Source organism: Melospiza georgiana, chromosome 12 (genome assembly GCF_028018845.1).
Source record: "Melospiza georgiana isolate bMelGeo1 chromosome 12, bMelGeo1.pri, whole genome shotgun sequence".
Classification (NCBI taxonomy): Eukaryota; Metazoa; Chordata; class Aves; order Passeriformes; family Passerellidae; genus Melospiza; species Melospiza georgiana.
The window spans coordinates 1,057,189-1,070,270 of record NC_080441.1 but is presented as its reverse complement, the minus strand read 5'-3'; the positions used below and the strand labels follow the sequence as shown (position 1 = coordinate 1,070,270).

The window sequence follows — 13,082 nt, the reverse complement described above, 5'->3', positions numbered from 1 at the left end:
TGGAAAGCCCCAGGAGCTGCCAGGATGGGGTGGCAGCCCCACATCACCAATACAAACCATGTGCTGTTTACTGGGGAACGTGGCAATGCTTAGCTCCTAGCTGAACTCAATCTCAACTGCCTTTTCCAACCTAAATGATGTGATGATCTTGGGAAAAGCCAAAGAGTGTTGAACTAAGGGCTTGCCCCACACCCAGGGAGCGTGGCATGGTTAAACACAAATGGGGGCTGCTGTATTTATCTCTGTTGCAGGGTATTGAAGGGAATTTCTCCATACAACAGCTTGGGGCGACTGCATTAAGAGATGTATAATTTGGTTAGGCTGACCTCAGACTGGAATAAAGAGCTGCTGATTTCCATAATGTCAGCCTGTGACACTCTGAGAGGTCAGGGAACCCACAGCGATACACAATCCACTCTGGGAGCAGTGAAACTGAGAGATCTGCTGGGCTTTGGGGCCAGCAGGGGCAGCACACGGGGAGGCTGGGGGTACCAGGGTCCCTGGCAATGCAGAGTGGGGCTGGGTGCCCAGGCAGGGAGGTTGGGGGTCCCACCCCACCATCCCTGGCAATGCAGAGCGGGGCTGGGGGCCCAGGCAGGGAGGTTGGGGGTCCCATCCCACCATCCCTGGCAATGCAGAGCGGGGCTGGGGGCCCAGGCAGGGAGATTGGGGGGTCCCACCCCAATCCCTGGCAATGCAGAGCGGGGCTGGGTGCCCAGGCAGGGAGATTGGGGGTCCTACCCCACCATCCCTGGCAATGCAGAGCGGGGCTGGGGGCCGAGGGAGGGAGATTGGGGGGTCCCATCCCACCACCCCACCATCCCTGGCAATGCAGAGCGGGGCTGGGTGCCCACAGGGAGATTGGGGGGTCCCACCCCAATCCCTGGCAATGCAGAGCGGGGCTGGGGGCCGAGGGAGGGAGATTGGGGGTACCAGGGTCCCTGGCAATGCAGAGCGGGGCTGGGTGCCCAGGGAGGGAGATTGGGGGTCCCACCCCACCATCCCTGGCAATGCAGAGTGGGGCTGGGTGCCCAGGGAGGGAGATTGGGGGTCCCACCCCACCATCCCTGGCAATGCAGAGCGGGGCTGGGTGCCCAGGGAGGTTGGGGGGTCCCACCCCACCACCCCAATCCCTGGCAATGCAGAGCGGGGCTGGGTGCCCAGGGAGGGAGATTGGGGGTCCCATCCCACCATCCCTGGCAATGCAGAGCGGGGCTGGGGCCCAGGCAGGGACAGAAGCCATCCCCAGGGAGGGCACAAGCAGTGCATGTCTGAAGCTGAGAGCGTCACTCCCGTTTGAGGCTGGCTGGCTCCAGGCAGGGCTGGAGGGGCTCGGGGGGCAGAGCAGAGCAGAGCAGAGCCTGACCTGCCTTCCCCAGCACCGTGCATCAGTGGCAGGCACAAAAAAGTGCTGAGTTACAGTGACCTCCCAAGGAGAAAACAAGACTGGCAGCGCTGCCTGCGAAGCCAGCCTTCCCACGAGTGGAACATCATCCCTGCTAATGCTTTAATTATTATGGCTCCTGAAAATAAGCCTCATCTCATCACCCCGCCTGCCTCAACGCCGCAAACTTTCTCCGGGTTGGAAATCATCTCCTTTTCCCCTTTCTCCCTGCTCTGTACACAGCATTACTCAGAAGCAAGCCAAATCCCTTCCAATTATATATCATGACGTTTCCCCAGCGCCGCACTAAAGCGAGGCCCTTCACTTCTAAATGGCATGGTTTATAACAAATTGTCTGTTATACCAGACAGAAACTGATTTCCTCAAACCCAGCATATTAAAGTGAGTACATTCATTCTGGTTGTAACACACAAAATGTGATTATAACAGACACTTTGGGGGCTTTTTAAGGCTAGCGGAGAAGAGGAGGATAAGCTGGAGGGGAAGAAAGAATTGACAAGTAGAGAAATGACAGAGAAAGAGAAACAGCCACGCTGATTTCATTTCTTACAAAACAAAAATCTTTGTGTGCTGTAGAAATGCGCTTTAGTTAACACCGCCAGATAGCCAGAGCAAAAGCTGCCGGTGCTGCCTGAAACGAAAATTGCTCTATTGTGCTGAGAAAACCATTTCCCACAGCGAGCAGAACGCTTTCCAGGTAGTACAAAGCAGATCTGAAACCAACGGGGCCTCATCCTGCCACTGCCGCTCCCTCAAATAATCCCTGGAGCCACGAGGAGCCCCAGCTAAATAAATCAGAGTGAGTGAGGATTATGTGGGAGTGTATCAAGGTTGGGGGATTAGACCGGGATTACCACTAAAACCAGTAATTCCCCATCTTACTGATGGTGGCCATCAGCTCAGGAGGAGGTGGATGGCCACAGCTCTGGGAGCTATTGGGTGTGTGGGTCCTGTTGGGTCAGACATGGAGGAGAGAGGGCTCCATCCTGACCTTCTCCTCCTGTGGGCTCAACCAAAGCAGAACCAGAGCAGGACCACGCCTGATCCATGCTCTGCTCACAGAGCAATGCCAGGGCTGCCACTTCCAATACTGCCACCACTGAGCCATCCCAGAGCCATCCCAGAGCCATCCCAGAGAGCCAGCCAAGGACCTCCCTGCCAGTTCCACCCTCTCACGGAGGGCTCTCCTCTCCCTGTCACACCTCCTGGCCTCTGGCAGCCAGGCCCTGCCACCACAGTGGCCCCAGGGCAGCCCCGGGGACAGAGCCAGCTGCTGTGCCCAGCGTGTTTCCCATCCTGGAGCAGCAAACCAACGCCATCTCCCAAAGCAGTGCAAACCTGGCATGTAACAGATCCAGCCATCACACACACACTGTTTGCTTTCAAACACCAAGTCAAGATGCAGGCGTGTGAGTGCTGCTCTGCATGCAGGTCATGTGCCCTGGATCCTAAAGGGCTCAGCATTCAGACCAATTTCCACACCACCCCAATGCAACACGCATTTTTATCAAGGAAGCTGCCTAATGGCTCCTATTAATTTTGATTTTTAATCTCCTGGTACAACTCCCAGCAATATGAATGCAAAACCTGACAACAAGCCCTCTTGGTTTCAAAGCTGACTTTTCCTCCAGCTCAAGGAAGACAAAAAGAGCTCTCAGCAGCAGCAAAGGCCCTGAGCAGCAATAGCAGCAATGCCCTTGCAGCTCCAGCATGTCCCACTGTCCCTGCTGCAGAACCAGCCTGAACAAACAGGGGCCGAGCCTCGTGCTGTCAGCCAGGATCACCAGAGCTGTTCCAAACGCTTCCTACCATCACTGCCTACAGCCACGGGGCACTGGGGGGCTGTGGGCACTGCCCTGAGTGGCACCCTGGCACCCACTGAACCCCAGCAGGGCCAGGGCACCCCAGCATATGCCCCTGCATCCCTGATGCTCTCTTGGCAGCCGTACCCTGGCACAAGCAGAGCTGACAGCCCAGCCCCAGCCAAAGGGAAAGGCTTTATAAGGGTGGGCTCAAACTTCTGTTACACTCTCAGAGCGGGGCTGCAGCCCCTCAGACACCCCTCTTTAATCCCTTCCAGATCACCAGGAAAAGATGAGAAGCACCAACAAACCCAATTATTCCCAGCCCCGAGACCTGCCACGGCACTAGAAGAAACATTTCCTGAAGCTCCACAAACAAGGCATCCTTGGGGACTGTTATTTCAAGGCTCCTGACTGCTAAAATAAATGAGGTTCACGTTAAAGACCAGCCACATCACAGACCCACCACTGCTGGGGCAGCACGTGCTGCAGAGGCAATAGCTCACCCTCAGCCACAGCCACCATATGCCAAGTGACACTGCCACAGACACATTCTCCTCGTATTTCATCTGTTCTCAGCCCAAGCTTTGCCTTCCCATCAGGAGAAGTCACTCCTAGGTGGAGCAGCAGTGATCTCTCCCCGGTGCTGACACCTCACAGAGCCTCCCTGGGGAAACAGCAGCAGCTCCATTGCTGGGAGCATCCAAACCTGCAGGGGCTGCAGGGGCTCGGGGCTGCAGGGGCTGCAGGGGCTGCAGGGGCTCGGGGCTGCCATGCTCCCCCATAGGAACAGCTGCTGGGTGTTTCTGTGTCACCCCGAGGGCCAGGACAGGGTGACACCAGCACCAATGAACCACCTCACTCCCAGGGGTCACCATGATTTGTACAAGCCAACAGAACCCACACCACCAGCAAGACAGCCGTGCCTGCAACAGCTGGAAGCATAACACAGGGGTTCTGCCAAGAAACATCAACATTCCCACCCTGAACTAAACTTCCAAACAGCTTCCCGTTGGGATCTCTCCACCCTGTACCCCGATCCTGCCCTTCTGTCCAGAAGCACTCCCGAGGGGGAGCAGCCCCTGCCAGGACCCGTTTCCCTCACACCAGAGCCCTGGCAGGACTGGTGAGCTGCGTGCTGCCCCTGGCCAGCTCCCGGGGCTGCTGCTCCACTGACACTCCAGCACTCATCACAGGAGACAGACCGGCGTCTGCAGGCAAGTGCCAGCTCCTCACAGGGCACCTCACCTGCACCAGAGACGGGAGAATGGGGCGAGCTGCAGGCACGGGGAGAAACAAGCATCCCCTGGCCCTCACAAGAGGGTGAGCAAGGCAGGGCCAGCCCTGGAGGGCACACTCCATGAGACCCCAGCCCAGCTGTTGTACCCAGAGCAGCACAGGCAGCAGTGCCTTCTGCATGCAGCTGCCTGCCAACTTTGTCAGTTGTGATGGTGCTGATGGTCCTTCCATCCTCCCTGGCACCTGAGACCTCCCAGTGCCAGCCTGCACTCCTGGAGAATGCCAGCCTGCGATGGGTTTGTGAATCACGGGCTGGCAGGATGCTCCACTGCTCCAGTGCCCATAGCACCAGCCAGAGATGCACTCCAGAATCCTCTCCAGAAGACACTGCCCCAGGAACACAGGAATTCCTCAGGGAGCACTGCCCACAACAGCAGTGGTCACTGGTGTGGGCCAGCCTGGTACAGACCTCTCAGAGCTGGCTCTGCCCCAGGGGAAGTGCCAAACCCCAGGGTTCAGTGAGCATTCTGCCAATACCAGCACAGCAGGAGCAGGGCCCAGCACCAGCCCTCTCCAGCAGCCCTGCAGAGCACTGGGCCTGGCTCTCTGCAGCTCCAGGATGAATCTGAAGCAGCTCCTCTGCCTTCAGCAACAGCATTTTGCATTTACACCAGCACACTGAACACAAAACACAGTGAGCCATAAATATTTCAGCTGCTTTTTCAGCTTTGTTATTCTGTTCAAAGCAAGAAACATGACAAACCTTTGATTGTTTTGCTTAAAACCAAACAATAATTCAAAGAGAGACAAACAAGCAACATTAAATGATGCCTGTGATGTACAGGAAAGCCAAAGAATTGGAAGAAACTGATGAGGATGGTGTGGATCAGAGCAGGTACCACCCATCCCTCCCATGCCAGCCAGGGTCCTGCAGAGCGCAGGGACAGCACTGGGGCAGGTGTGCAGGTGGGCACAATGGGACATGCTGCACGGTCTGCACCCCCAGCAGGGCCTGCAGCCTCCAGAGAACAGCCACCAACACCGCTCCCAACAGCCTTTGCAAAAAACTCCTGTGAAGGCGAGCGTCTGCTCCCTGAGCATCGCCACACTCGGAATCGCTCCCTGAGCATCGCCACACTCGGAATCCTCCTGCCAACAGCCACCTCCAGGATCCCGGGCACCAGGACACAGCCTGGCCTGGCCCTGAGGGTCCCCTCTGGGCTCTCTGCAGGGTCTGGGGATCAAACCCCCACCCATGGCCACACCTCAGGGGTGCTCCAGAGCCCACAGGTGAGTGCTGGCTGCTCCCCCTGCCCATGCTCCATCACTGCCTCCCCCTGGGGTGTGCAGCGCACAGAAACCACCAAAGCAGTGTGCTCTGTGCAACACACAGGAACCACCAAAGCAGTGTGCTCTGTGCAACACACAGGAACCACCACAGCAGTGTGTTCTGTGCAACACACAGGAACCACCAAAGCAGTGTGCTCTGTGCAACACACAGGAACCACCAAAGCAGTGTGCTCTGTGCAACACACAGAAACCACCAAAGCAGTGTGCTCTGTGCAACACACAGGAACCACCAAAGCAGTGTGCTCTGTGCAACACACAGGAACCACCACAGCAGTGTGCTCTGTGCAACACACAGGAACCACCAAAGCAGTGTGTTCTGTGCAACACACAGGAACCACCAAAGCAGTGTGCTCTGTGCAACACACAGGAACCACCACAGCAGTGTGCTCTGTGCAACACACAGGAACCACCAAAGCAGTGTGCTCTGTGCAACACACAGGAACCACCAAAGCAGTGTGCTCTGTGCAACACACAGGAACCACCAAAGCAGTGTGCTCTGTGCAACACACAGGAACCACCACAGCAGTGTGCTCTGTGCAACACACAGGAACCACAGCAGTGTGCTCTGTGCAACACACAGGAATCACAGCAGGGTGTTCTGTGCAACACACAGGAACCCCAGCAGTGCCTTGTCCACCACACAGAAACCGCCAAAGCCTGCCCTGTGCAGCACACAGAAGGCAGCAGTGCCCATTTGCCCAGCAGCCCGTTTTGGCACCACTGGCACTGTCAGCGCCATTTTGGCAGCACTGGCACTGTCACACCAGTTTTGGCAGCGCTGGCACTGTCAGATCCCTGGGCACATCTCAGCCCAAACCCACCCCGGGCACAGCTCAGCACAAACCCATCCTGGGCACAGCTCAGCACAAATCCATCCTGGGCACAGCTCAGCACAAACCCACCCTGGGCACAGCTCAGCACAAACCCTGCTGATCCTGGGCACATCTCAGCCCAAACCCACCCTGGGCACAGCTCAGCCCAAACCCACCCCGGACACATCTCAGCACAAACCCACCCCGGGCACATCTCAGCACAAACCCACCCCAGACACACCTCAGCCCAAACCCACCCCGGGCACATCTCAGCACAAACCCATCCTGGGCACAGCTCAGCCTGAACCCATCCTGGGCACACCTCAGCCCAAACCCACCCTGGGCACAGCTCAGCACAAACCCACCCTGGGCACAGCTCAGCCCGAACCCACCCCAGACACACCCCACCCCAAACCCACCCCGGGCACAGCCCCGGCCGCACCGCGCTCACCTCGGGCAGCGGCATGCCGTTGATGATGAGGTCGGGCTGCTGCGGGCTCTGCCCCGTGAAGGTGTGGTGGTAGATGTGGTTGGAGCCCGCGTTCCTGCTGTTCTGGCTCTCCACGTTGAGGAAGGTGCTCTCGGAGCGGCGGCAGCCCAGCGGCAGCGTCTGCTGGTGGTAGTCGAAGTAGTTGAGGGAGGAGGTGAGGGAGGAGCAGCTGACCACGTTCATTTTGTCCGTCTCCTCCACGTCCCGTGGCACCAGGCGGATGTCGTTCTTGCTGATCTTCTTCTTCTTGCTGGATTTCTTCTGGTGCCCGTAGGAGTACTCGGCGATCCTGGGGGACAGAGGGAAATAAATGAGAGGCTGAGAGCATCCCAAACCCGGCCCCGCCAAACTCCCACGCAGGAACCCAGAGGGCCTGGCCCCATCTCCGTGCGGGCTCTTGGGCATGCACGTTACGTCATGGTTTGGGGCTGGTGGCACAACACAACAACACAACTCTTTAGCTTATTTTCACATGCATAACGTTTTCAGGTCAAACACGTAAAAAAATGGGAAGGGAGAATGCTTCTGTTTTGACCTAGTCAATGTAATTGTTGATATTTAGTTACTAGAAGTAAAGTCCAGCCTGCAGAAGAGAAAAATGGAGATGTTAAAATCCATGAACTGAAAAGGGTACCTGCATTCATTTCCATGCGTAATAAGGATTTTAAAAGTGATTTAATTTGGTCCCCATAATGAAAATTCAAAACGAATAGCAGATTTTTTTTTCCCAGTTCGTTTTCCATAGCAGTAAATAAAGCAGACCCAGAAGCACTCCTAGCTGGCAAGCTCAATTCTCTCACACTCCAAAGGCTGTTTGTTTATTAATGCTTTATCTAAACTGCTGGTGTTTTGACTGTCTCCTGATCATACCTGATCTTTTCTCCAATTGAATTCCATTCCTGCCTCACACTGACACGCACATCCCCTTCTGCTGGGAAATGCTTTCACCTTCTCAAAACCAGAGAACAACAACCGTGTGTTTTGCAAAGAAAAATGATCCTTTTTGACCTTTTTATTTCACTGCAAGCTTGTTTTTCTCTGCCTTTCCTTCCCTCTTCGCTTCCCACCTGCCAAAAGAATCAACTGATGAACTGCTTTGTTTGCCTTCTGCAAAACACCAGAGGAAAAAAAGTTACTGCAAAACAACACCCAAGCAAATAATGACAAATTATTTGCACCCTGCATTAGTTGAGTCTGCTCGGCTCAGACTGGCTGTGGCTCATCTTCTCACAGTGAGCACCACAACAGTCCCTGCCATTAATTGTACATGCACAGCACTGGGCAACTCGGTATTTCCTAGGGAAGCACATCAAATGCCATGCACAGTCAGAAATGCACATCTGAAAGTCAGGATTTTGCTCCTCTTCTTGTTGTGATAACAGCATTTAAAAAAATCCAATAGCTGCAACAGAAATAACTGAATGAATAAATAATACAGTTTATCGGGAAAGGCAAATCTTGGACAAATATTCTTGTTCCAGAAAGCTAATTGCCTGAGCATGAAAATGCCACTAAGTCGAACAGCCCTCATCTGTGCCTCATAAATGAACACGTCATTGGAAGAGTCTCCAGCAGCTCCAGTGAAGAATCTCTCGCACCAGGCACCGCAAAGCCCAAAGGCGTGGGGAGAGGGTGCCGGGTGCCTCCCCAGCCCTGCAGCTGCCTCCTGCCCAGACACACACCGATCGCAGCCCCAGCACCCCGAGTGTGCAGAAAAATCACAGCGAGGCAGGGATTGCTGCTGTGCCAACACTCTAGATGCTGCTGACTCGTCCAACAATGCCTGATGAAGCTTTAATTGTTTTGTTTACCTAAATGTTTAAGTTTAGCAATGCGAGAGCCCAATTATTTCCTGCAGGCATTCATTTTTCTGTCCTTTCTCTATTGACCAATTATTTAATTAAACCGCACTTCATTAATCCCCAAGCCGTCACAGTAAACCCGGGGCTTATGCGTTTGTGGCTAGCTGTTAGGGGCACCACCACAACATGATTTTTATCCATTCAGGTCCCATCCCCTTTTAATGGGCCGAGCTGGCAAGAAATCTGCTCTGTGAGCTTTCACTCGGAGCTAGACATCCCATAATACAGCACAGACCGACCTTTATTTGCAGATGATTTTTCCCCCATCGAGCAAAAAGGCTTATATACGCACTTTACGCTGTGAAAACGGGGTACAATGCCCCGACTCTCCGGCATTATTTCTGCGTAAATAAAACTTTAAAGACCGCACATCCCCCCGCGCCGCTGAATTGCCAGGGGCGAGCGTGCGTTTCCAAGGTAGAGCAAAATTAATTTCCATCCCTCCTCTCTGAAACGACTCGGTGCCGAAGGAATGGAGAAGTCATGGCTATTTCACTAGTAACAGGATTAAACCATTTATGAGGCATTGCAGCTGCTCTTTTATGGCATCTGATTGATATTCATGTGTGGTTAGCATTTGTCTCCTAACTTGTGTAACACAGAGAATAGTAAAAGAGAGACAATAATCGCCGGGCTGTTACATATTCAGGGGACTGGATTTCCCCGCTCAGCCTTTCAGCGCTCGGGGCGCGGGCTGACCTCCCCTCCGGCATTCCGGACCGAGGAGCGCCGGCCCAGCCGGGGCACGGTGGCACCGAAACGCCCGGAGCCGTGCCCGGCAGCGCTGCCCGGTGCCGGAGCCGCTCGGGGCCGCTCTCCGCGCCGTGCCGGGGCCGGGAGCCGCAGCGGGCACACAATAGCGCCTTTGAGCGCCCGCCGAGGCTCGGGGATGCCGCTGGCAGCGGCCGCTGCGGGGATGCTGCGGGGCTGGGGGCTCTCCGCCCTCGGCAGCGAACCAGCCGTGCCCCCGGCAAACCCAGGAAAACCCTCTGTCCGCTGCGAGCGGAGATGGAGCACGGAGAACCCGCGCTGCCGCAACAGATTGCCAAGCCGCACAATTAAGGCGATTCGTTACTCCGCGCTCTCCTCGCAGAGAGCGATTTCTTAAAGCTTTGCAAGAAATCTTCTTGCAGGGGTAGGAACCTCAGTTTTGCTCCTAAGGCAAATCCACCCCTCTTCGCCGCCCCCGAGTACACAGCAGCAAATGCAAAAGTAACAGCGGGGGCAAAAATCAAAGCAGACCCGCAGGTGCACATAAACAAAGGTAGCTTTACCTGCAGTTGTAGGTCCTGATTTCCTTGTTATCCCTTTTGCACTTGACTGCCACAAAGATCATGGTGACAAAAAGAATGGCTGCAATAGACCCCAGGGCAATAATGAAAATCAAGGAGAGGTTAACAGATCCTATGGACTCCTGGGCATCCAGGGCTGGAGACAGGTATATCAAAATCAAGGCAGAAGCCGAGAGAGATGTTTTCCCATGGTCGTGAGCCACCACGATGAGCTCATAGGCTGTTTTGGCATTCTCCCCAAAGGCTCTGGTGGTCCTTATCTCTCCATTGACCTGGTCGATCTCAAAAAATCCTCTGTCTCCTTCCACCATTTCGTAGGAAAGTCTGCCATTTTCACCCTCATCATAGTCATCTGCCTTGACCACGGTGACCAGGTAGCCAACCCCCGCGTTCCTGGGGATGTACACCTCCGCCGTCCCGTTGACCAGCGGCGGGGCCGTGATCACGGGCGTGTTGTCATTGACGTCCAGGACGATCACCCTGACGGTGGCATTGCTCTGCAGAGAGGGATTACCCCCATCTTTTGCCAAGACTTTGAACTCAAAGGCCTTGGTCTGCTCATGGTTGAAGGACCTCAAAGCATAGATATCTCCAGAGTTGGGGTTGATGGAGACATAGGTGAAAACAGGCATGTCCCTGACTTGGGAGGGCACGATCTGGTAGGACACGCTGCCATTGAGGCCCAGGTCGGGGTCTCTGGCCGACACCGAGAGCAGGTAGGCCCCCGGGGTGTTGTTCTCCTGCACGATGACTTGGTAATAGGGCTTGGAGAAGTGGGGATGGTTGTCATTCTCATCGGTGATCTTGACGGTGAAGGACTTGGTGGCCTGCAGGGACGGGATGCCATTATCCCTGGCCTGTATGGTGAGGTTGTACTGGTCCCTCTGCTCGCGGTCCAGCCGCCCGTCCACCAGGATGGTGGAGAAGCTCTCGTACTCCTGCAGCCGGAAGGGCACGTTGCCCAGGAGCTTGCACTGCACGCGCCCGTTGGCCCCCGAGTCGCGGTCCGAGACGCGCACCAGGGCGATGACGTAGCCCGGCGGGGCGTTCTCGCTCACCTCCACCAGCTCGCTGTTGACAGACAGCAGGTTGATGAGGGGCGGGTTGTCGTTGGCGTCCTGGACGCTGACGGTCACTTTGCAATGGGCAGGGATGGAGTTAGGCCCCAGGTCCTTGGCCTGCACGTCCAGCTCGTAGACGTGGCCCTCCTCGTAGTCGATGGCACCGCTCACCGTGATGAGGCCGCTCTGGGGGTCGATCTGGAAGAGCTCCCGGGCCCGCTCAGAGACGTAGCTGTGGAAAGAGTAGAGCACCTGGCCGTTGGTGCCCTCGTCCGGGTCGGAGGCGTTGAGGCGGATGACTGGCGTCCCCGGCGGGGCATTTTCAGGCACGCTGACGGTGTAGGCTGGCTCCTCAAAGAGCGGGTTGTTGTCGTTGGAGTCGATGACGCGGATGCTGAGCTCCACCGTGCCAAAGTTGGGCGGGTCACCACCATCCAGCGCCGTGATCACGTAGCTGTAGTGGGACTGGGTCTCACGGTCCAGGCTCTTCTCCACCACCAGCTCAGCAAAACGAGACCCGTCCCCCCGCGTCTTGGTCTCCAGCCCAAAGAGGTCATTGGGGGTGATCTCATAGCTCTGCACCCCAAAACTGCCCGAGTCCGGGTCATAGGCACTCTCCAGGGGCACCCGGGTGCCAGGGCTGGCCGTCTCCGAGATCTCCAGCTCGATTTGGTCCGTGGGGAAGCTGGGCGCGTTGTCGTTAAGGTCCTTGATCTCCAGCTTGATCACGCAGATCTCCATGGAGCTGGACATCACCTCCAGCGAGATGACACACTTGGGGCTCTGTCGGCATAGCAGGTCCCTGTCGATCTTCTGCTTGGTCACCAGCAGCCCGGAGCCGGGGCTGATGTCCACCAAGTGGGGGGCCGAGTTAGAGACCACCCGGAAAGCGGCGGGCTGCCGGGGGTCCAGCACGAACCCGGCGTCCCGGGCGTCCTTGGCGACGTTGGCGATCACCGTGCCGGCCCGCTGCTCCTCCTCCACCGAGTACTTGAGGTTGACGAGAGCCCCGGCGCCGGCCCAGAGCAAGGCGGCCCCCAGCAGCGCCGGGAGAGCCCCCATGGCCGCGCCGCCGCTCCGCCCGCCGCGCCGCGCCCCGACGGCCGCCGGCCGCGCGCCTCAGCGGCCCGCCGCGCTCATGCGGGCAGCGCCCGCCGGGCTGCCCCGGCGGCGGGCGGGCGGCTGCGGGCACCGGAGCCGCGGTCCCCCGCGCACACGCCAACGCCGTCCGCTCAGGCGCTCCGTGCCGGCGGCGCCGCGGAAGGGCCGGGCATGGCGAGCGGGTGCGGGCGCAGAAGCGGGGCGCTGAGCCGAGCGGTACCGGAGCGAGGAGCGAGGAGCGAGGAGCCGAGCCGTGCAGCGCAGCGCCGAGCCAGCCGAGCCCGCTCCCGCCGGCGCTCGCTGCGGCGGCCGCACGCCACTGCCCGCAGTCCGGAGCGCCGGCGGGCGGCGCGGGGGCGGGCGGCGCGGGGGCGGGCGGCGCCCGGCGCAGCCAATGGGCGCTCGGGGGCGGGACCGGCGCGCCGCGCCGCCGCCAATGGGAGAGCGCCGCCGGCCGGGGGCGGGGCCGCGGCGGGGCCGGCGGCGCGGACGGGAGCGGAGCGGGAGCGGAGCGGGCACGGAGCCGCGCGGAGCGGAGCGGGACCGGACGGAGCCGCTGCCCAAGCCGGGAGCCCGCTGTCCCTGCTGTCCCTACTGTCCCTGCTCCCCTGCCCCGCTGAGACCGTCCCGCTGCCCGGGAGCTGCGGACGCAGTGGTGTTTTGGCTCC

At 57.7% G+C, this 13,082-nt stretch overlaps 1 protein-coding gene across 4 annotated transcripts in view; it reads right to left on the bottom strand.

Moving 5' to 3' along the window:
- PCDH19 (protocadherin 19) overlaps positions 1–12,379 on the bottom strand; it is a 62,035-nt gene extending 49,656 nt beyond the window's left edge. For all 4 annotated transcript variants that reach the window (XR_009115116.1, XR_009115115.1, XM_058032624.1 and 1 more), the window contains exons 1-2: positions 10,235–12,379; positions 7,060–7,387 (exon numbers count right to left, since the gene is read on the bottom strand). Coding sequence is in view for 2 of the 4 variants with exons in the window: in XM_058032624.1 (XP_057888607.1) it covers positions 7,060–7,387; positions 10,235–12,375 (2,469 nt within the window). In the remaining 2 variants the exon portion in view is untranslated. The remainder of the gene's footprint in view (positions 1–7,059; positions 7,388–10,234) is intronic.
- Between the last annotated feature and the right edge of the window lie 703 nt (positions 12,380–13,082).